An 18,276-nucleotide genomic window follows, 5' to 3' on the forward strand; every position below is an offset into this window, starting at 1 on the left:
TTATAAAAAACCACACATCCATTTAAAAATCATATGATTAAAACAATTACCTCTCGTTAATGATTGCTGAAATATTCTTTTGTTTATTTAGAAAGATTTCATCAAGCAAAATTCACATGTGATTTTCCATATATTTTATAAAAAAAATTCCCCATCCTAATTATACACACGCAAGGGATATTTATTAACTAAGTTCTGATTGACTGTAGTTATATTAATTTTGCAAGGCTGTTGAAATGTGCATGTGCCTTGGCTCCCGACATACCTTGCACAAATGTAGATGCCATTTGTAGTCATAGCGTCACTATGTACGGTTTATAATATTGTGAAGTTGAAATATTTCAAATAATTGGGCGACCCACTAAATATGAAATGCAGTCTGTGATTCAATTTTTGACCGCAAGGAACATGTCAGCAGCAGATATTCATTGCCAGATAAGTGAGGTTTACAGGCCTAATTCAATGAGTGACAGCAAAGTGCCTAAATGTGTAAGACTTAAGGACTAGCTGGACAATGTATATGATGAACCACAATTGGGCCGACCTTCTGTATTTATAACCTTCTGGTTTCATACCAAATGTTTGCTTGTTTAAGGTGTTACAAATTAAATTACCTTCTTTCTTTCATCACTTTGAAATTTCATTGTAATTTTTCATATCATTGATTCACCTGAGATATTTTTAACCGTGTTTACATATTTTAAAACCTTTACAGACTTTCCGTGAAAGACAGTATCTCTTTCACTCTATAAAATTGTTTCTAACCTCAAGGGGGGGGGGGGGGATCTGCCTAAAATGTTTATAGTTCAGTTGGTTAGTTCAACACATCATTTGATTCTAAAGATGGGCATGAGTAGGTAGGAAACCAGAATCTGTTTTCAGATGGCATTTTAGTTCCCAAATGAAGAATCTAGGAACTTGTAACTTATATTTAAATTGTTTACTGCAGAATTTCTGTTCAGTAATTTGTGCTCTTATCTTAGGAAATAATAGTGCATTCTTAGAAGAGTTTGGGGCTGGCCTGAGCCATCATCATCATCATCATCATGTGGTATTCTGCCTGATGGCAGGTCTCTTATGCAACTACTGTTGCCATCCATTTCTACACAAAGCCTTTTTCTTCCTCGCTTCCTTTCTCCCTCTACTGATCCTTCAGAAGCAGTTTTTGAGATTCCAATTCCTCTAACCAAATTTCCTAACTAGTCTCCTTTTCTTTTGTATACTTTCTGAAAAAGTGCTTGTTCTTTAATCATATTCATTACTTCCTCATTCCTCATTTCATCCAACCGCCTTATTCTTCTCCATAACCACATCTCAAAAGCCTCGATCCAGTTCCTCTCCCTCTTATTGTCCATGCTTCACTTCCTTAAAAGGGCTCTCCACATACAGCATTTGGCTAACCTCTTCCTTAATTCTTTTACTACATAGTAATTTCCTCCTTTTACTGAAGAAGGCTTCTTTGTCATTGCAAAGGAAAAATTTTCTATATTTTTTTTTTTTTTCTATTCCTTCACTTATCCTTACCGCTAATCCTCTGTTGTTTACTTTCATTACGTTAGCTTTTCCTAAATTTATTTTCATTACATACTCTTTCATTCCTTCATCCAGGATTGTTAGCAATCTTTGAAGCACATGTGTGGCATCTAGCATGGTTCCTACAAGCAGAAAAAGTCAGGAAATATAAACTTAATCAAAAAAAGTTAGGAAAAATTGCAAAAAATTTCAGAAAATAGCATTTTCATATGTGGCTTATCCATTAATAAAAAATCCCTTCTTCTAGAGAATCTGCATGAAGACAATAATTTATCAGAAAAAAAAAGTTTTATGCAATTGTAAATGCTGGGGGCAAGGAATTTTAAATTTGCTGGGGGCAATTTTTTGTTTTCATTACAAAAAAAAAATGCTCGCTACAGACAGAAGATTTAGAAGACGATATGAAGAATGGCTTGTAGAAAAAAAAATCCTCTGAAGAAAAACAAATAGTCCTGAAAAGGAAAATGCAAGCAAAAATCAAAAATTGGAAGAAGAAAGGAAAACATTGAGAGTTACAATCATGGCTGAATAACAGATAGCCAAAATTAAACTTTTAGAAAAGGGGAACCTAAATTCTTTTTCTTTCTTCTCTTTTAATTTATTTTTTATCATATCTTCAATGTAAGTGTTGAACAATGTCGGTGAGAGGCAGCATCCTTGCTTAACATCTCGACTTAGATCCAGCCAGTCAGTCATATTCTTACTTACTTTCATTTTTGCTGTTTGTGTTATGTATAAGTCTTTAATTAACCTTCTGTCTTTCCATTTTATTTTTTCTTTTGAAGAATCTCCATCATTTTTTCCCATTTAACTCTTATCAAATGCCATCTCTAAATCTATGTATAACAGCTTCGTACCTCTTCCTCTCTCTAAATATCTTTCTCTAACAGTCCTTAGTAGTCTGATGTCATCTCTGGTTTCTTTCCCATTCTGAAGCTAAACTGTTCTCTTCCAGCATTCTATGCCGTTATTCTTACCGACCTTAGAAGTCTTAACAATATTTTAGTGGCACAACTATAAACCTTTTGTTCTGTGTTATGTATTTTTGTGGTGACGGTTTCCTTCAGCTGCCTGAAAGGGAATCCTAAAAGTCATCCAAACTAGGAAAGTTATTTTTCTTCATCCCATCGGTCTCTTTTTAAGTAGGTCAATCCTTTCTATCTTTTGGCTTCTGTGTGGCATAGGTGAGATCTTATAAGGAACAAGCTGAGACTGTAGAATATTCTTTTAAATTGCTGCATCATCGGCATGTTCTGGTGGAATGTAACTGCTTGTAGTGAATGTGTTAAACTCACCCCTTCCTCTCCAAACTATCAATTTAAAAATGTTTTCTTCCTTCTTCACTCCTAATAAATACAGTAATCTCCTTTAGGCTTGTTAGAAAACCACGCTAATTATGAAAATTATATAATTTTTTTTTGTTTTTGTAGAAGTGAAAATCCCATGCCTGACCGGGATTCGTACCCGGATAAACCAATATGGATAAAATTTGGCACAATGATTTCTGTGCACGGGTTATTGATCCTATTTAATCTTATTGACGGGGCAAAGCGGTACTGACTTTATGGGTCCTGTGACTTAAGATTTTACTTATAGGTTAGGTAAATTTTTTTACGTAATTTATGACCCCTTAGGTAGTTTGAAGATGCTTTTTGCTGATTGATCTTATTCAAACCACTATTCAATTTTTTTTTTTTAAAGTTATATGTAACATTAAATACAATTCTTTGTATTACTGTTATAATTCTTTGTTTTATTATTTTCATATCCAGTGTTGCACAAATTATGAAGGAATACATAAGACATTTAAAGAGAGATATTACTCAGTTTATTTATAGGTATGATTGACCTATATTTATTTGTAGATTTGACCTTTATTTATTTATAGATCAGATTACCTATAGATGTTTCCCATTAACATGTATATATCTACTGTGTGGTGACGGTTTTTATAATTTATCTGTTTTATTCATATTTTCCAGTCATTGTTAAAAAATAGTTATTCATTTGTTTATGTTTTATAGAAGAGAAATCTACTACTGAGCGGAGATAGCACGAACAATGCTTTGGGTTTCCCCACAGAAAGGAGTACATTAATTTGTTGCTTTCTATCATGGTCTTTTATGTGGCCATAATGCATGTAAAATATCTGAGAAACAAAAGGCAATTAAAATAAATATAAATAACTATTAGGGCTGAAATATTACGTATGTTACAATGTGCTTGGTATCCTCTGTATATTTGTCTCTGTGAGATAAATTACAAGAAATTACTTCATAACATGAAATGCTTCTCAGATCATCCGGAACCATTACAGTTTTGGGACCCTAATGAACTTAACGAAAGGAATCCTTACGCAAAAAATTATTGTGGTAGAATAACAAATTACACATCCAGTAACAAAGGCGTTTGAAATACGCCACAATGGCTTCTTGGCTTCTTTGGAAATAAACTCTTCGCCATCTCTATATTGTTTTATTTTTTGTCTGCAAGTCTGTGTTTATTTATTGAATAATTATTGTTTCTTATTATTAATAAGCTGTATATTTAATTTTTTTGCTTTAAAATTACTTGCATTTTAATTTTATATTTAATAAAAGCGCTAAGTTGTATTTTGCTTTTTGCTTGTATGTATATATGCTTTACATTACATTTGTTATTCTTGATAGTGCGACTAGTGAAGTATTTTTATAGGAAAACTCATTTTTAAACTGTCTTTCTTATTCATTTGCAAAAGAGAAAATGTTTGATGATAGAAATTGAAATATAATCAAAGATAAATATTAAAAATAAATGTAGAACTATTAAGAATGGAAAACTGAAAAAAAAACTATTAAGGGATGATAAGTGGTTCTGAAATGTACTACGAGTGTTGTTCAGTAATTAAAGAGAAATGACTATAGGATAATTATTATTTACTTGATGACAATGAAAGTAAGTCTACTTTTCAACATAACCACTGGCTTCACAATCTTCAATGTCTTCTGAGCAGTAAGGAAGCAGGCATATTTAGATTGCATAATACATATGCAATCTAAAAATCATTTCCTTCTCCTAAATAATTGTTAATGTGAATTCAGGTGTCTGTAATGTTGAGTCTATCATCTCAGAATGCACCTTTGATAATGGAATACGAACTCACACAAATGGAATGGAATGTGCTGATACTTACAAAACAGATTCAGCATTTTTCCAAATCTTTATTCATCTGTGCATACATGTAAGATCATTAATGCAATTTTGTGCCACTCGAGACCTGTACTGGTCTTCTGTTACAGTGAAAACCAGTCACTCTTGTTCTGCTCGATTTAAACTCTTTGATCCAGTTATAAAAATTTGCAGGGTTAAACTTTTTACTGTGCTGTTTTAAAGTATATAAGTGAATTTTAGTTAATTTTTCATTTTCAGAAAATAAAAATCTTATCATAGCACTCAATTCTTCCACGGAACATGTTTCAAATAGAGCCAACATTTTGAAATAAAAGTATTTATAATAGTATGGATTGTTTTTGATTGGCTGATATTTTCTGTATTAGGGGTGCCAAATTAAATGTCAAACAGTTTTATATTATTCTATTAAATTGTTTTTTCACTGTTGCCATTGTTTAATAATGAAAGACTCTTGTATTTATAACTAAAATATCTGATAGATGAAAAGGCAAATGAGAAATTAGGAAGATTTTTTTTATTTCATATAAACTCATTTTTTAATATTTTTATAGGTGTTAAAAATAAATAAAATTGCCATATAGCATTATTAAAATAAAACAATATTTAAATACAGTGTAATCTTTTAAAAATACTAATTTTATAGAAAATTAGAATTAGATTCTGCTATGAACATGAAACATATTCGTATTTACAGAATTTGTATGAATATAAATACAATTCATTTAGTTAATAATAATAATATATACACAAAAAACATAATAACTGTGCGTTTTTGTGATCCATTTCATAGATATTTTCCACTAATTAGTTTTTTTTATGAATTTAGAATGTTTATTTACTAAATAACTTAAAATAATCAAATTGTTATTTATTAGTCTTGCAATTTTCATTTTTCAATTTATACTATGATTTCTAAATTTAACTTTTTTTTTCATTTTGTTTATAGATATCTGAATCATTAATTAATGATAATAATAAAGTAACAACAGATAATACTAGTCATACCTTAAAAATTAATAATAGTATTACCGATGAAGAAGTTGTTGATTCATGGGAAGAATTAGCTGAAGATAGTCCTAATAAAAATAAAGTAGGTAATAAAAAAAATGGTAAAGAAAAAGAAAACGATATAAAAATACTTGCTTCACCATCAAAAAATAAAACAGTACCTAATGATAAAATTGAATGTGATGAAAAAGAAGATGGTATAAATTTGTCAACACCGCTGTCATCATGTTCAAAAGATGAATTGATGTTTGGACCGGTAAAAAGTAACACTGAAGATAGTATTAGTTCTAATAAAATTGTTAATGAGACATGTGATAATATAAGTTCAACTTTGATTTCATTACAGTCGCAGGATGAATCGAAGAAGCCTGTTGAAAATAACAATAAAAGTAAAAAAAAATTGTCAAAGAGAAATAAAAAAAAGAAATTGAATGGTAATAACAATAGAAACTGTAACAATAACAATAAAAACAGTAACGATAAAAACTGTAACAATAACAATAAAACTTACGATAAGTTTACTGCTTTGACCTCAGCAACTGTTACCACTACTTCTGTTGCTGCAGTGACGACTGTTGCTGTAACTGTGCCATCCAATTCTACTGAAATTATTAGTGAACCATCACCTACTTCGTGCATATCAACTTCTTTATTGCATTCATATTCAACATCGAGCGACGTTAACTGGAAATCATTATTACCTAGTAATAATTTTGAATCAAATGTTGATGTGGTCACAGCCGATTTAAATGTTACAGATTCTTTGGTTAAAGATATTATTTCACCAAACAATAATAATTTATTGACTGATATGACAAACATTGCTGCTAAGAATAAGTAAGTCCATTAATTTAAATATTTTTATATGTAATCTTAGGTTATTTATTTTATTGCTTACTGCAGATGCATTATTTTACCTTTTATTTACTGATTTGGCATTACTCTGTGTTAAAGTGTTTACTTGAGTGTAATGTGCCCTCGCATAAGACACACACCCAAAATATAACGATGGAGTTTTTTGGAAAAAAAGTTAACATAAAAAAAAACCATAAAAGTTTCTATTGATTTCTATTTATTTATTGTTTAATAAAAATAAAATACGTACTTTAAGATTAAATTCTACATTATATAAAAAAATTATGGTGCATTAATAAACGCTGTAAAAAAATACAGAAATACTCGTAAGCTAGCAGGTACATCTGAAACAAAGATACTGATGTGGACACCACATGACTTCCTTGTACACCTAAATTACATATATACTTTTTAAAAGTGCATAAAATGTTATTTCACTAATAACTTTTTAATATTTTCTTTTATTGTTATTATTGAATTATTATTTATTGTAAAAACGTTTTTACAATCAGAGGTTAATAATTGAGAGGTTAAATCAATATATTTAAATTTAAAAAAAAGTTAAAAAAGAAAGAAAATGTTGCAAACCAAAAAAAATAAACAGGAAGAAAATGTTGCAAACAAAGAAAGAATAAAAACATAAAGAGAAGATGATAAATACAAAAATTTCCTTGGTTAAGACAAGGAAAGAATAAAAAGATTAAGAGAGGATGATGGATATAAAGAGAGAGAAAATTAGTGAACGTGTACATAAATTAAGATCAGAAGAATTTTATCAAACCAAAGTGCAATTAAATGATTGGCAACAAAAAACAAATAAAGTGATGGCATCCTATAAACATTGACGAATAGATATTCGTTTTCTTACTGATAGTTCATATCTATTCATAAAATGATTTAACCGTCCTTGACTTGCTTATAAATTTGGTATTTGAAGTTTCCTTGTGATTTTTGCAGCTCTTAATTGTCCCAACTCTGTTGAAACAGTAAATCCTTGTTTGCAAATGTCTTGAATGTAAGTAAACAATTGCTCTTCTACTCGAGGAAACTTCTGAATTTTGCCGTGAAATCTACTTTCACTCCTATAAGCTTCTCTTTTGTCTTTCTCTGATCTCTTTTACGTGGTTCCAGAATATCATATTTTTAGCCTGCTGCACAAGTACAAATTTCCTCAGGTAAGTGAATAACTTAATTTTCACCAACTGTAAATGAACGCAACTGTTTTACAGAACTCATTTAAAGTACAAACTGGAAAAACTTAGTATAAGTATAAACTGAACACATATCTACCTTCACTTGACTAAAACAGAATGAATAACAAATTATCAATTTATTTCAGCGACTACATTCATATAGCTCTTTGCTTAGCTCTTGTTAAATATTAATACAAAATTACATGTTTCTCCCTCATGTTTCTGACTTCATGTGAAAGATTTTCAATTTTTTTATTAAATGATTACTGTTAATCCATATATAAATTATATGTTTGGGAACGTTCAACCAAATTCCAGTATTAGCTGGAATAAGATTTTAAGTTTTGATTAGAATTTGAAGGGGGAAATCTGCTAATGATATTGATATTAGAAATCCAAGATATGGTACAGGTATATATCTCAGTCTTGTAATTTTTTTGTGTGTGATATGTGTAATGTTAGCTAATAACTTGCTAGCAATTGGGTAAGGTAACAGTCACGGTCATTATTACTACCTACAATTCTTTGCTTATTACTTTTTTATAGTACTATACAGGGTTTATCTTACAGGTGAGTGTGCTATTATTATCGCTGAGCTGGTATATAATCTTAATTTTTGTTTTCTTTTGTTTTTCAGACAATTATTAGAAAATTTAAGATTGTCAGAGTGTAAAAATGAAACTGATAATTGTGAAATTTATTCAAATTTTTTTGTGCTGAAAAAAGGTAAAATAGATTGAGATTATCTAACACACAACTTTATTTTACTATGATCCTTAGGTTCATTACTACAGTGGAGTCTTGCTAATCTGAACCATGCTAAACCAAAAAATCGGCTAATCTAAACAGTTTTAGTATGAAAAATCTTTTTTTATTTTTAGCCAAATAACTGTAAATTTTATATTTTTAAGAGTCGGTTTACTTCACAAAAAACACAGATTTTTATTGTTTATATGAAGTGCCGTGTTAAAACAAGTTCTGCAAAACTAGACATTACAAATATATACAGTACAGTATTAAAAAATTTTAAATGTAAAAAATATTATGTTGTACTTCTATTTTTGATACTGTATTGTTGTAATTTCTTGATACTGTATAACATAAATTATTTATTACAAGTCTTAAATTCATTCAGTTTCAACAGAAATAAATCTGCTGGAAGATGCAATGTTGCGCTACCACCTCATTAAAATAACATCTGCTGATGTACCTTCGGCATGTTGTTCGACATAGCAAAGGGTGAGGTCCAGGGCAGCTGCCGCCTCTGCATGTGTCACAAGCTAGTTTGTGTCACCACAGCCTCCATCCGAAAGATTTTCTCAACATTTACCATTAACAGCCATCCACTCATATACATCGTCATCAACTGTTTCTTCACTACCAGGAATTTTATGTTCAAGCTCGAGTAGATGCGCTTAGTTTTTCTAATTTGTACTTTCTATAAATTTTAGTTGGCCACATTTTTTTCCAAGATTTTCTTAAGCACTGCTCAGAGACAGTGTCCAACAATTCAGCTGCCCAATAAGCAGCATACTTAATATTTACTTGCTTTATTTTCTAAAGTAAAGAATTTGAATTCATATCATCTTTTATAAGAGTCCTTAGGAAATTTTTTTCTATATGCAAACTTCAAAGTTTGCAGGACACTCTGATCTACAGGTTGTAATAAAGGTGTATCATTGGGAAGTAGGAAGACTGCCTTTATTTCTCAAGTTAGTACACCTATGTTGAGGTGAAATGGAGCATTGTCTATTAACAGATTTGCTCTTTCTGATAAATAATCTTTTTTTCTTTAAAACATTTTACTGTAGGAACAAATTGGTTTTGAAACTATTCCTTAAGAAGATTTCCACCCATTCAAGCCTTCTGTTCTGTCTAATTCACTGAAAGAGTTTTCATATTGATGTTTTTGAATGTTCAAGGCTTTGCAGATTTTCCAGTTATCATTAAGAGTAGCTTGTGATTTCCTGCAGCATTACTACAAGCCAACAATGTAACATGCTCCTTGGTCATTTTAAAGCCTGGAGCACAGGCTTCATTTTTTTTTTTACTAATGCCTTGGTTAAAACCAGTTTCATCAGTATTGTAGACTTGTTGAGGGAAATATTTTTCCTGTAATAATAAATCAGCGAACTCTCTTTGGTACTCCTTGCTGCAGTATGATCTGCTGATAGCTGCTCCCCTGTCATGGTTAACTGGTAAATCCCGTGATGTTTCTTCCACCTGTCTAACTACTTACACCTGTCTTGCCGTAACTGATTCATCACCGTTTATCAATTTATTGAGATAAATAGCATTCTCTTGAATAAGAGGTTCACTTAAGGGTGTTCCTTTTTCTATCTCCTGCAGAAAAAGGGCTTCATCAATCTTTTCATACTGTGATTGTCTTGATGTATGTTGCTTATCAAGAGTTTTTTGAAGATGCACAGAATTGTTCAATTTTTGTATGGTTTTTCTTCGTCACTAATAGTGGCTTTCCTATACCATGGACAATTTTTTGCACTCTCACCTTTACCTAAACGATTCAAAATTTCTGGTTTATCTTTAAGTGTATATTTAGTATGCTTCTATTTGCTAGCTATCACACCAACCATTAACAGTTACAAATACAGTACGTACAGTATTCGTATAAAGATTAACTTTGACGCTGAAACTAAATTTAGTTGACACTAAGGTAAATCTGAACTGACACAATAATAGAAAAAGGCAATATTGTTTTACTTCAGTACAAACTGTTCTGAATCATTTGACATACTATTTGTATGTATAATTTTATACACGATACTGTAGAAATAAAAGAGGTACTGTACTATATTATGTACAAATGCATTTCTAGATTGTTTTATATTGTGAGGAAAACAAGGCAAAAAAAAACTAATATAAATGAAGCTGAAGATTTATTATAACTTTTTTTTGTGATTGATTTTGAAAATAAAATACACACAGGATTATCACCAAGAAACTAAAAGAGATTTTTAAAAAAATTTTGTGAAATTAAAGTAAAATGAATTATTGATTTAAAAAGTCATACTTATTATTTTAAGCAATCCGAGTTGATAACACAAATTTTTGCTTAAAAATACGAAAATTGGAACTTCTAGACACATTCTTAAAGTGAAAGTACAAAAATGTTCAAATTAGGGTTTAGAAACACATTTTTTAGTAATAGTTTGCAAAAAAGTCCTGATTTCCCTTCAAGGGTAGGATTAAGCCTATTAAAATTTTTGGAAGTTAAATTAATTTGGTGGTTTTACTCTAAAAAATTGAATAAAACACATCACAGAACTGTATTTAATAATTTTTTTTTTAATTATTGGTTTGCAAAACACTTGTTTAGGTTAGTCATATAATAACTTTGTTGAATTGCCAGTAAACAAGTAAGATTTTGAGTTTAAAAAATTTGACTTTTAAAAACAAATCATGGCAGAAAAATATTGTATTATAATTTTAAACTACTTCAACAATCTAATTTATTCCATAATTTGAGTTCCAAGAATTTCAGTACAACTTAATTTTATCCTTGGAGCAGAAATCAGAGTGAAATTTTTCGCAAGCTTTAATAAAAGTTTAACATTTCCAGACTCAATCATTATAAACTATTTTTTTTTTTATTTGTAGAACATGTCCTTAATTTTGGTTTCTTTTAGAGACATGTAAAATACAGGAAAGTGCATACTATAAAAAGTCAACGTAGAAACAATTAAATGGTAAAAATAAATATTAGTAAAAGAAAATCTGCATCAACTCAGATATCAAAGTGTGTTAAGGCCTTGCTATGGCAGTTAACAAAAAAATTCCATTTTCAATTTTTTTGCAATCTCGGTAAAGCATTCGATTTAGTTTCAAATGTTGTTGAAAAAATTTAATTGTTATGGTATTCTAGGACCTGCCTACAATTGATTAAAATCGCACCTTACCTACCATAAACAAGTGTATCAAATTTTATCTTTTGATAAGAATATACACTTTAAATTTAGGTCTTCACTTCAAGAAATAGAACACCGAGTGCCTCACGGAGGTTTTTCAGCCTTGGGCTTTTTATAGTTTAATAATACTAATGAACTAACTCAAAATCTTCAGCCATTCATTATAACTCTTTTTGCAGATGACGACTGTATCTAAAGATAACGCTGCCCAACAATGAAAATGTTTCGAGCTCAAAAATAGGTTATTCTTATATATGAGGGCAAGTCAAAAAGTAAAGTGAAATTCAAAAAATCAATATATTTATTTGTAATTACATAGATGATACATACATTATTTTGCAACATAATCCCCTCCTACTTCTATGCACTTAGTCCATCTTTTAACAAGCTTTTGAATTCCTTCCTGGAAGAAAGTGGTCTGATGTACAGAAACATTTTCACCATTTTTATGGCCTCTTCATCAGATCGATAATGATTCCCTCGCAACTCTTCTTTTAATGGGCCAAAAAGATGAAAATTGCTTGGAGCCAGGTCCGGACTGTATAAAAGGTGGTCCAGGAGCTCAAAACTGAGATCTTGAAGATAAACACTGTTTTTTGGTCGTATGAGGTCGAGCATTATCGTGAAGCAAAATCACGCCATTAAAAGTTTACCATATCTTTTGGATTTGATTTTTTTTGCTTCAGTAAACCCAGTAGCTAATAGTAGTTGTCACTGTTTACAGACTGACCTTTAAGTGTGACGTGAACATCCCAGAATATCGTCATCATCACCTTTCCTAAAGACATCTGAGTTTTGAACTTTTTTGCTGTGGGAGATGAAGGACGTTCCCGCCCTAAACATTGTCGTTTACTTTCAGGTTCAAAGTGATGGACACATGTCTGTCTCATCAACGGTTATAATTCGCTTAAAAAATGGCAGGAGCCTACAAATAATGCAAATAACTGCTATTTCTGCTTGACTCCACCTATAAAGGCAGGATTATCAATGAAGGAAAGAGGAACAGTTCAATACCCTAAGCTTCCATCTGCTATTCGACCTATTGCACATTCTGATAGTTTACCAGTTCCTACTCCACCCCAAAATTATGAGCTTGAAGTAGAAAATGAAGACAGTGTGGAAGAAGAAGAACCCAACAAGCCTTCCACATCCCATGACTGATTTTAATGAAAAAGATGATAAATCGCACAGATGAGTCAAGCGGAATTGAGTGATCTCATTTAGACTTTGATTTGTTGAAGGAGAAGGCAAAATTTCTAGGGTCAAGACTACAGCAATGGAATCTTCTCTGACTTGATGTCAGCGTCTCACAGTACAGACATCGTCATAGGGATTTGCTTTCTTTTTTGAGAAGAAAAACAATCTTGTTGTTTGCTGCGACATTAACGACTTAAAATGTTCTAACTGATGATCTAACTGATAGGAAGCTGTTCATAGACTCCTCCAAGCTTAGTTTGAAAGCTGTATTACGTCACAACAGCAACCATCTTTCTTCTATTCCTGTTGGTCATGCAGTTCACATGAAGGAAGTTGCTGGTATGGCCAAACGGATTAAGGCAACAGTTCACATGAAGCAGACTTATGCAAACATGGCAATCCTCTCCTACACCCAATCAAATATGCCGAACAGAAGTGGAAAATCTGTGACGATCTAAAAGTCATCGTTGTACTCTTAGGAATGCAACTGGGATACACTAAATATTGCTGCTGTTTTTTGTATCTGGGACAGCAGGGATAGGAAATCACATTATATTCAAGCAGACTGGCCTGCAAGAAATCTTAATAGTAGCGAGAAAAATGTTGTTGCCAAGCCTCTCATGGACGTAAATGATGTTCTTTTTCCACCCCTTCATAAAAAGCTGGGTTTGATGAAAAATTTTGTCAAAATTATGAACCGAGAAGGACAGGCCTTTAAGAACTAAGAGATAAATTTCCTACATTAAGTGATGCAAAAGTTAAGGAATTTATTTTTGTTTGGTCACAAGTTCAACAACTTGTAAAGGTTCTTGCATTTGACCGAATTTTGGAGGGGAAAGAAAAGAAATTGGAAAGCCTTAAAGGGAGTCAGTCATTCATGGATTTTTAGGCAGAGTTGAAAATTACAGTCAATTAAAACTGACATTACTTCTACAAAAATACCATCAATTCAGACGTAACATACCCTTAAAATCCATTTTCTCCACTCAAAGCTGGACTTTTTCCTCCTAGTTGTGGAGTTGTCAGAGATGAACATAGAGAAAGGTTCCATTAGGATACATCTGTAATGGAACAAAGATATCAGGGCTGTTGGAATGAAGCAATGCTTGCGAATTACTGCTGGTTTGTGTGTAGGGATGCTCCGGAACTCCCAAGAGGAAAGCCAAAAGTCACCACATGATTCTCTTCAGACCCAACCAATTGCTAGGTATTCTTTCATCAATTAAGAACTCTTAGAATGTACCTGTCATTAAAAAAATGTGAAATGGACTTTCTATGCTGTTGGTGTATGTAATTAAAATGTATCGTTTTCTCTTAATCTGTTAAAATAAAAGACTTCCACCTATTGTATATCACAGAAACCAGAGTTAATAAAAATTTTCCTATGTCATATTCATTTTTTTTTCAACCCAAAGTTAGTAAGATTTGACTCATGAAGTGAAGGAAATATTCAAAAAAACGTTTTTGTTGGGAAGTCTAATTATTTTAAACTAATAGAAAATTTTTACGATAGTTAAAAAAACCTCCTCTATGAATCATGAGACCTTGCCGTTGGTCAGGGGGCTTGAGTGCTCAGGGATACAGAGTAGCTGGACCGAAGGTGCAACCATATTGGAGAGGAATCTGTTGAGAGCCAGACTAAGGAATGATTCCTGAAAGAGGGCAGCAGCTCTTTCAGTAATTGTTAGGGGCGTGAGTCACAATGACTTAAACGGCCATATCAACATCACTCAGTCCTCTGAGTACTGCGCAGCTGAAAGCAATGGAAAACTACAGCTGTTTTTTTTTTCCAAGAAAATGTGGCTCTCTGCATTTTCACATAGCAGTAATGGAGGGGCCTTCCTTGGTAAAATATTCCGGAGGTAAAATAGTCCCCCGTTCGGATCTCCGAGTGGGGACTACTAAGGAAGGGGTCACCAGAAAACTAAAAAATAACATTCTACGAGTCGGAGCGTGGAATATTAGAAGCTTAAAAAAGGTTGGTAGGCTAGAAAATTTAAAAAGGGAAATGGATAGGATGAATGTTGATATAGTAGGAATTAGTGAGGTTCGGTGGGAAGAGGAAGGCGACTTTTGGTCAGGTGATTTTAGAGTAATTAACTCAGCGTCAAATAATGGGCAGGCAGGAGTAGGTTTCGTGATGAACAAGAAGATAGGGAGGAGAGTGGAGTATTTCAAGATGCATAGCGATAGAATCATTGTAATAAGGATAAAATTAAAACCTAAACCGACAACGATTGTTAACGTCTATATGCCTACAAGTGCCCATGATGATGATGAGGTAGAATGTGTATACGAAGAGATTGATGAAGCAATTAAACACGTAAAAGGAGATGAAAATTTAATAATAGTTGGAGATTGGAATGCAAGCATTGGAAAAGGCAAGGAAGGAAATATAGTGGGTGAATACGGGCTGGGCAAAAGGAATGAAAGAGGGGACCGACTTATAGAGTTTTGCACGAAGTATAATTTAGTAATTGCCAACACCCAATTTAAAAATCATAATAGAAGAATATACACTTGGAAAAAGCCAGGCAATACTGCAAGGTATCAGATAGATTATATCATGGTTAAGCAAAGATTTAGAAATCAACTCGTTGACTGCAAAACTTACCCTGGAGCAGACATTGATAGCGACCATAATTTGGTGATAATGAAATGTAGATTGGGGTTTAAAAACCTGAAGAAAAGGTGTCAGATGAATCGGTGGAATTTAGAGAAGCTTGAGGAAGAGGAGGTAAAGAAGATTTTTGAGGAGGACATCGCAAGAGGTCTGAGTAAAAAAGATAAGGTAGTAAATGTAGAAGAAGAATGGGAGAATGTTAAAAAGGAAATTCTTAAATCAGAAGAAGCAAACTTAGGCGGAATAAAGAGAACTGGTAGAAAACCTTGGGTTTCAGATGATATATTGCAGCTGATGGATGAAAGTAGAAAATATAAGAATGCTAGTGATAAAGAAAGTAAAAGGAACTATCGGCAATTAAGAAATGCTATAAACAGGAAGTGCAAACTGGCGAAAGAAGAGTGGGTTAAAGAAAAGTGTTCAGAAGTGGAAAGAGAAATAAACATGGTAAAATAGACGGAGCATACAGGAACGTTAAGGAAAATTTTGGGGTACATAAATTAAAATCTAATAATGTGTTAAACAAAGATGGTACACCAATATATAATACGAAAGGTAAAGTCGATAGATGGGTGGAATATATTGAAGAGTTATACGGAGGAAATGAATTAGAAAATGGTGTTATAGAGGAAGTTGAGGAGGATGAAATGGGAGAAACAATACTGAGATCTGAATTTAAGAGAGCATTAAAAGATTTAAATGGCAGAATGGCTCCTGGAATAGACGGAATACCTGTAGAATTACTGCGCAGTGCAGGTGAGGAAGCAGTTGATAGATTATACAAACTGGTGTGTAATATTTATGAAAAAGGGGAATTTCCGTCAGACTTCAAAAAAAGTGTTATAGTCATGATACCAAAGAAAGCAGGGGCAGATAAATGTGAAGAATACAGAACAATTAGTTTAACTAGTCATGCATCAAAAATCTTAACTAGAATTCTATACAGAAGAATTGAAAGGAGAGTGGAGGAAGTGTTAGGAGAAGACCAATTTGGTTTCAGGAAAAGTATAGGGACAAGGGAAGCAATTTTAGGCCTCAGATTAATAGTAGAAGGAAGATTAAAGAAAAACAAACCGACATACTTGGCGTTTATAGACCTAGAAAAGGCATTCGATAACGTAGACTGGAATAAAATGTTCAGCATTTTAAAAAAATTCGGGTTCAAATACAGAGATAGAAGAACAATTGCTAACATGTACAGGAACCAAACAGCAACAGTAACGATTGAGGAACATAGGAAGGAGGCTGTAATGGGAAAGGGAGTCCGACAAGGATGCTCCCTATCTCCGTTACTTTTTAATCTTTACATGGAACTAGCGGTTAATGATGTTAAAGAACAATTTAGATTCGGAGTAACAGTACAAGGTGAAAAGATAAAGATGCTACGATTTGCTGATGATATAGTAATTCTAGCCGAGAGTAAAAAGGATTTAGAAGAAACAATGAACGGCATAGATGAAGTCCTACGCAAAAACTATCGCATGAAAATAAACAAGAGCAAAACAAAAGTAATGAAATGTAGTAAAAATAACAAAGATGGACCACTGAATGTGAAAATAGGAGGAGAAAAGATTATGGAGGTAGAAGAATATTGTTATTTGGGAAGTAAAATTACTAAAGATGGATGAAGCAGGAGCGATATAAAATGCCGAATAGCACAAGCTAAACGAGCCTTCAGTAAGAAATATAATTTGTTTACATCAAAAATGAATTTAAATGTCAGGAAAAGTTTTTTGGAAGTGTATGTTTGGAGTGTCGCTTTATATGGAAGTGAAACTTGGACGATCGGAGTATCTGAGAAGAAAAGATTAGAAGCTTTTGAAATGTGGTGCTATAGGAGAATGTTAAAAATCAGATGGGTGTATAAAGTGACAAACGAAGAGGTATTGCGGCAAATAGATGAAGAAAGAAGCGTTTGGAAAAATATAGTTAAAAGAAGAGACAGACTTATAGGCCACATCCTAAGGCATCCTGGAATAGTCGCTTTAATATTGGAAGGACAGGTAGAAGGGAAAAATTGTGTAGGCAGGCCACGTTTGGAATATGTAAAACAAATTGTTAGGGATGTAGGATGTAGAGGGTATACTGAAATGAAACGACTAGCACTAGATAGGGAATCTTGGAGAGCTGCATCAAACCAGTCAAATGACTGAAGACAAAAAAAAAAAAAAATTTAAAAAAAATTATTCTCTACATTAATTTTAATCATCTAACTTTAAATATGAATAAAGCTTGCATTATGCTTCTCAGCTCTAGATGTAACATTACTGATCGTGTGGATAGAATTCCCAGTAAAGTTGGTAATTAGTCTTTATTACATTTATTTTTTTCTTATAAACATATTGTGTTCCGATCAGAATAAAGGCTTAATTATTTATGCTGGGCGATTCTGTATGTGGAGTCAATTTTTTCAACCCAGACAAAACAAAATTGAAATTATGCTACATGTCCCTCTTGTTCTTACTTCAGATCCAGTCGGCATTTGGCCAAAAACCACTTAACATTCAAGGAAAATCAGCAGTGTGATTAAAGGGAAGGTTGTTTTTTAATAACATGCAAACAAAAATGTTATTTACAGTTCCTAGAAAGAGCTATGTACCGAGAAATGATAATCTTCCAGAAAAACCATGTAACAAGAGCTTCCAATGTTCTTAAAGTCCATTCCGAGGAGTGTGAATGTCCATTCCACCCACAATACTTCAGGATATTTATATATGTTTTCCTATGGTTGTTAAGCACAATAATGATATAAATAATTTTATATTGACCA

The 18,276-nt window shown here is 32.2% G+C and overlaps 1 protein-coding gene across 1 annotated transcript; it reads left to right on the forward strand.

Moving 5' to 3' along the window:
* The first annotated feature begins 408 nt into the window (after positions 1-408).
* On the forward strand, positions 409-8,500 carry LOC142327894 (uncharacterized). Its single transcript, XM_075371250.1, has 4 exons — positions 409-489; positions 950-1,051; positions 5,651-6,549; positions 8,398-8,500. The coding sequence occupies exons 1-4, from the start codon at positions 409-411 to the stop codon at positions 8,498-8,500; spliced, it is 1,185 nt and encodes a 394-aa protein (XP_075227365.1).
* The last annotated feature ends 9,776 nt before the right edge of the window (positions 8,501-18,276 follow it).

The sequence above is a fragment of the Lycorma delicatula genome, chromosome 7 (genome assembly GCF_047948215.1).
Source record: "Lycorma delicatula isolate Av1 chromosome 7, ASM4794821v1, whole genome shotgun sequence".
Classification (NCBI taxonomy): domain Eukaryota; kingdom Metazoa; phylum Arthropoda; class Insecta; order Hemiptera; family Fulgoridae; genus Lycorma; species Lycorma delicatula.

Coding starts and splice junctions, on each gene's coding strand:
- LOC142327894 (XM_075371250.1), top strand. CDS start 409: ATGTCAGCAGCAGATATTCATTGCCAGATAAGTGAGGTTTACAGGCCT. Junction 490..949: donor ACAGCAAAGTGCCTAAATGT/GTAAGACTTAAG, acceptor TGTTTACTGCAG/AATTTCTGTTCAGTAATTTG. Junction 1,052..5,650: donor ATCATCATCATCATCATGTG/GTATTCTGCCTG, acceptor TTTTGTTTATAG/ATATCTGAATCATTAATTAA.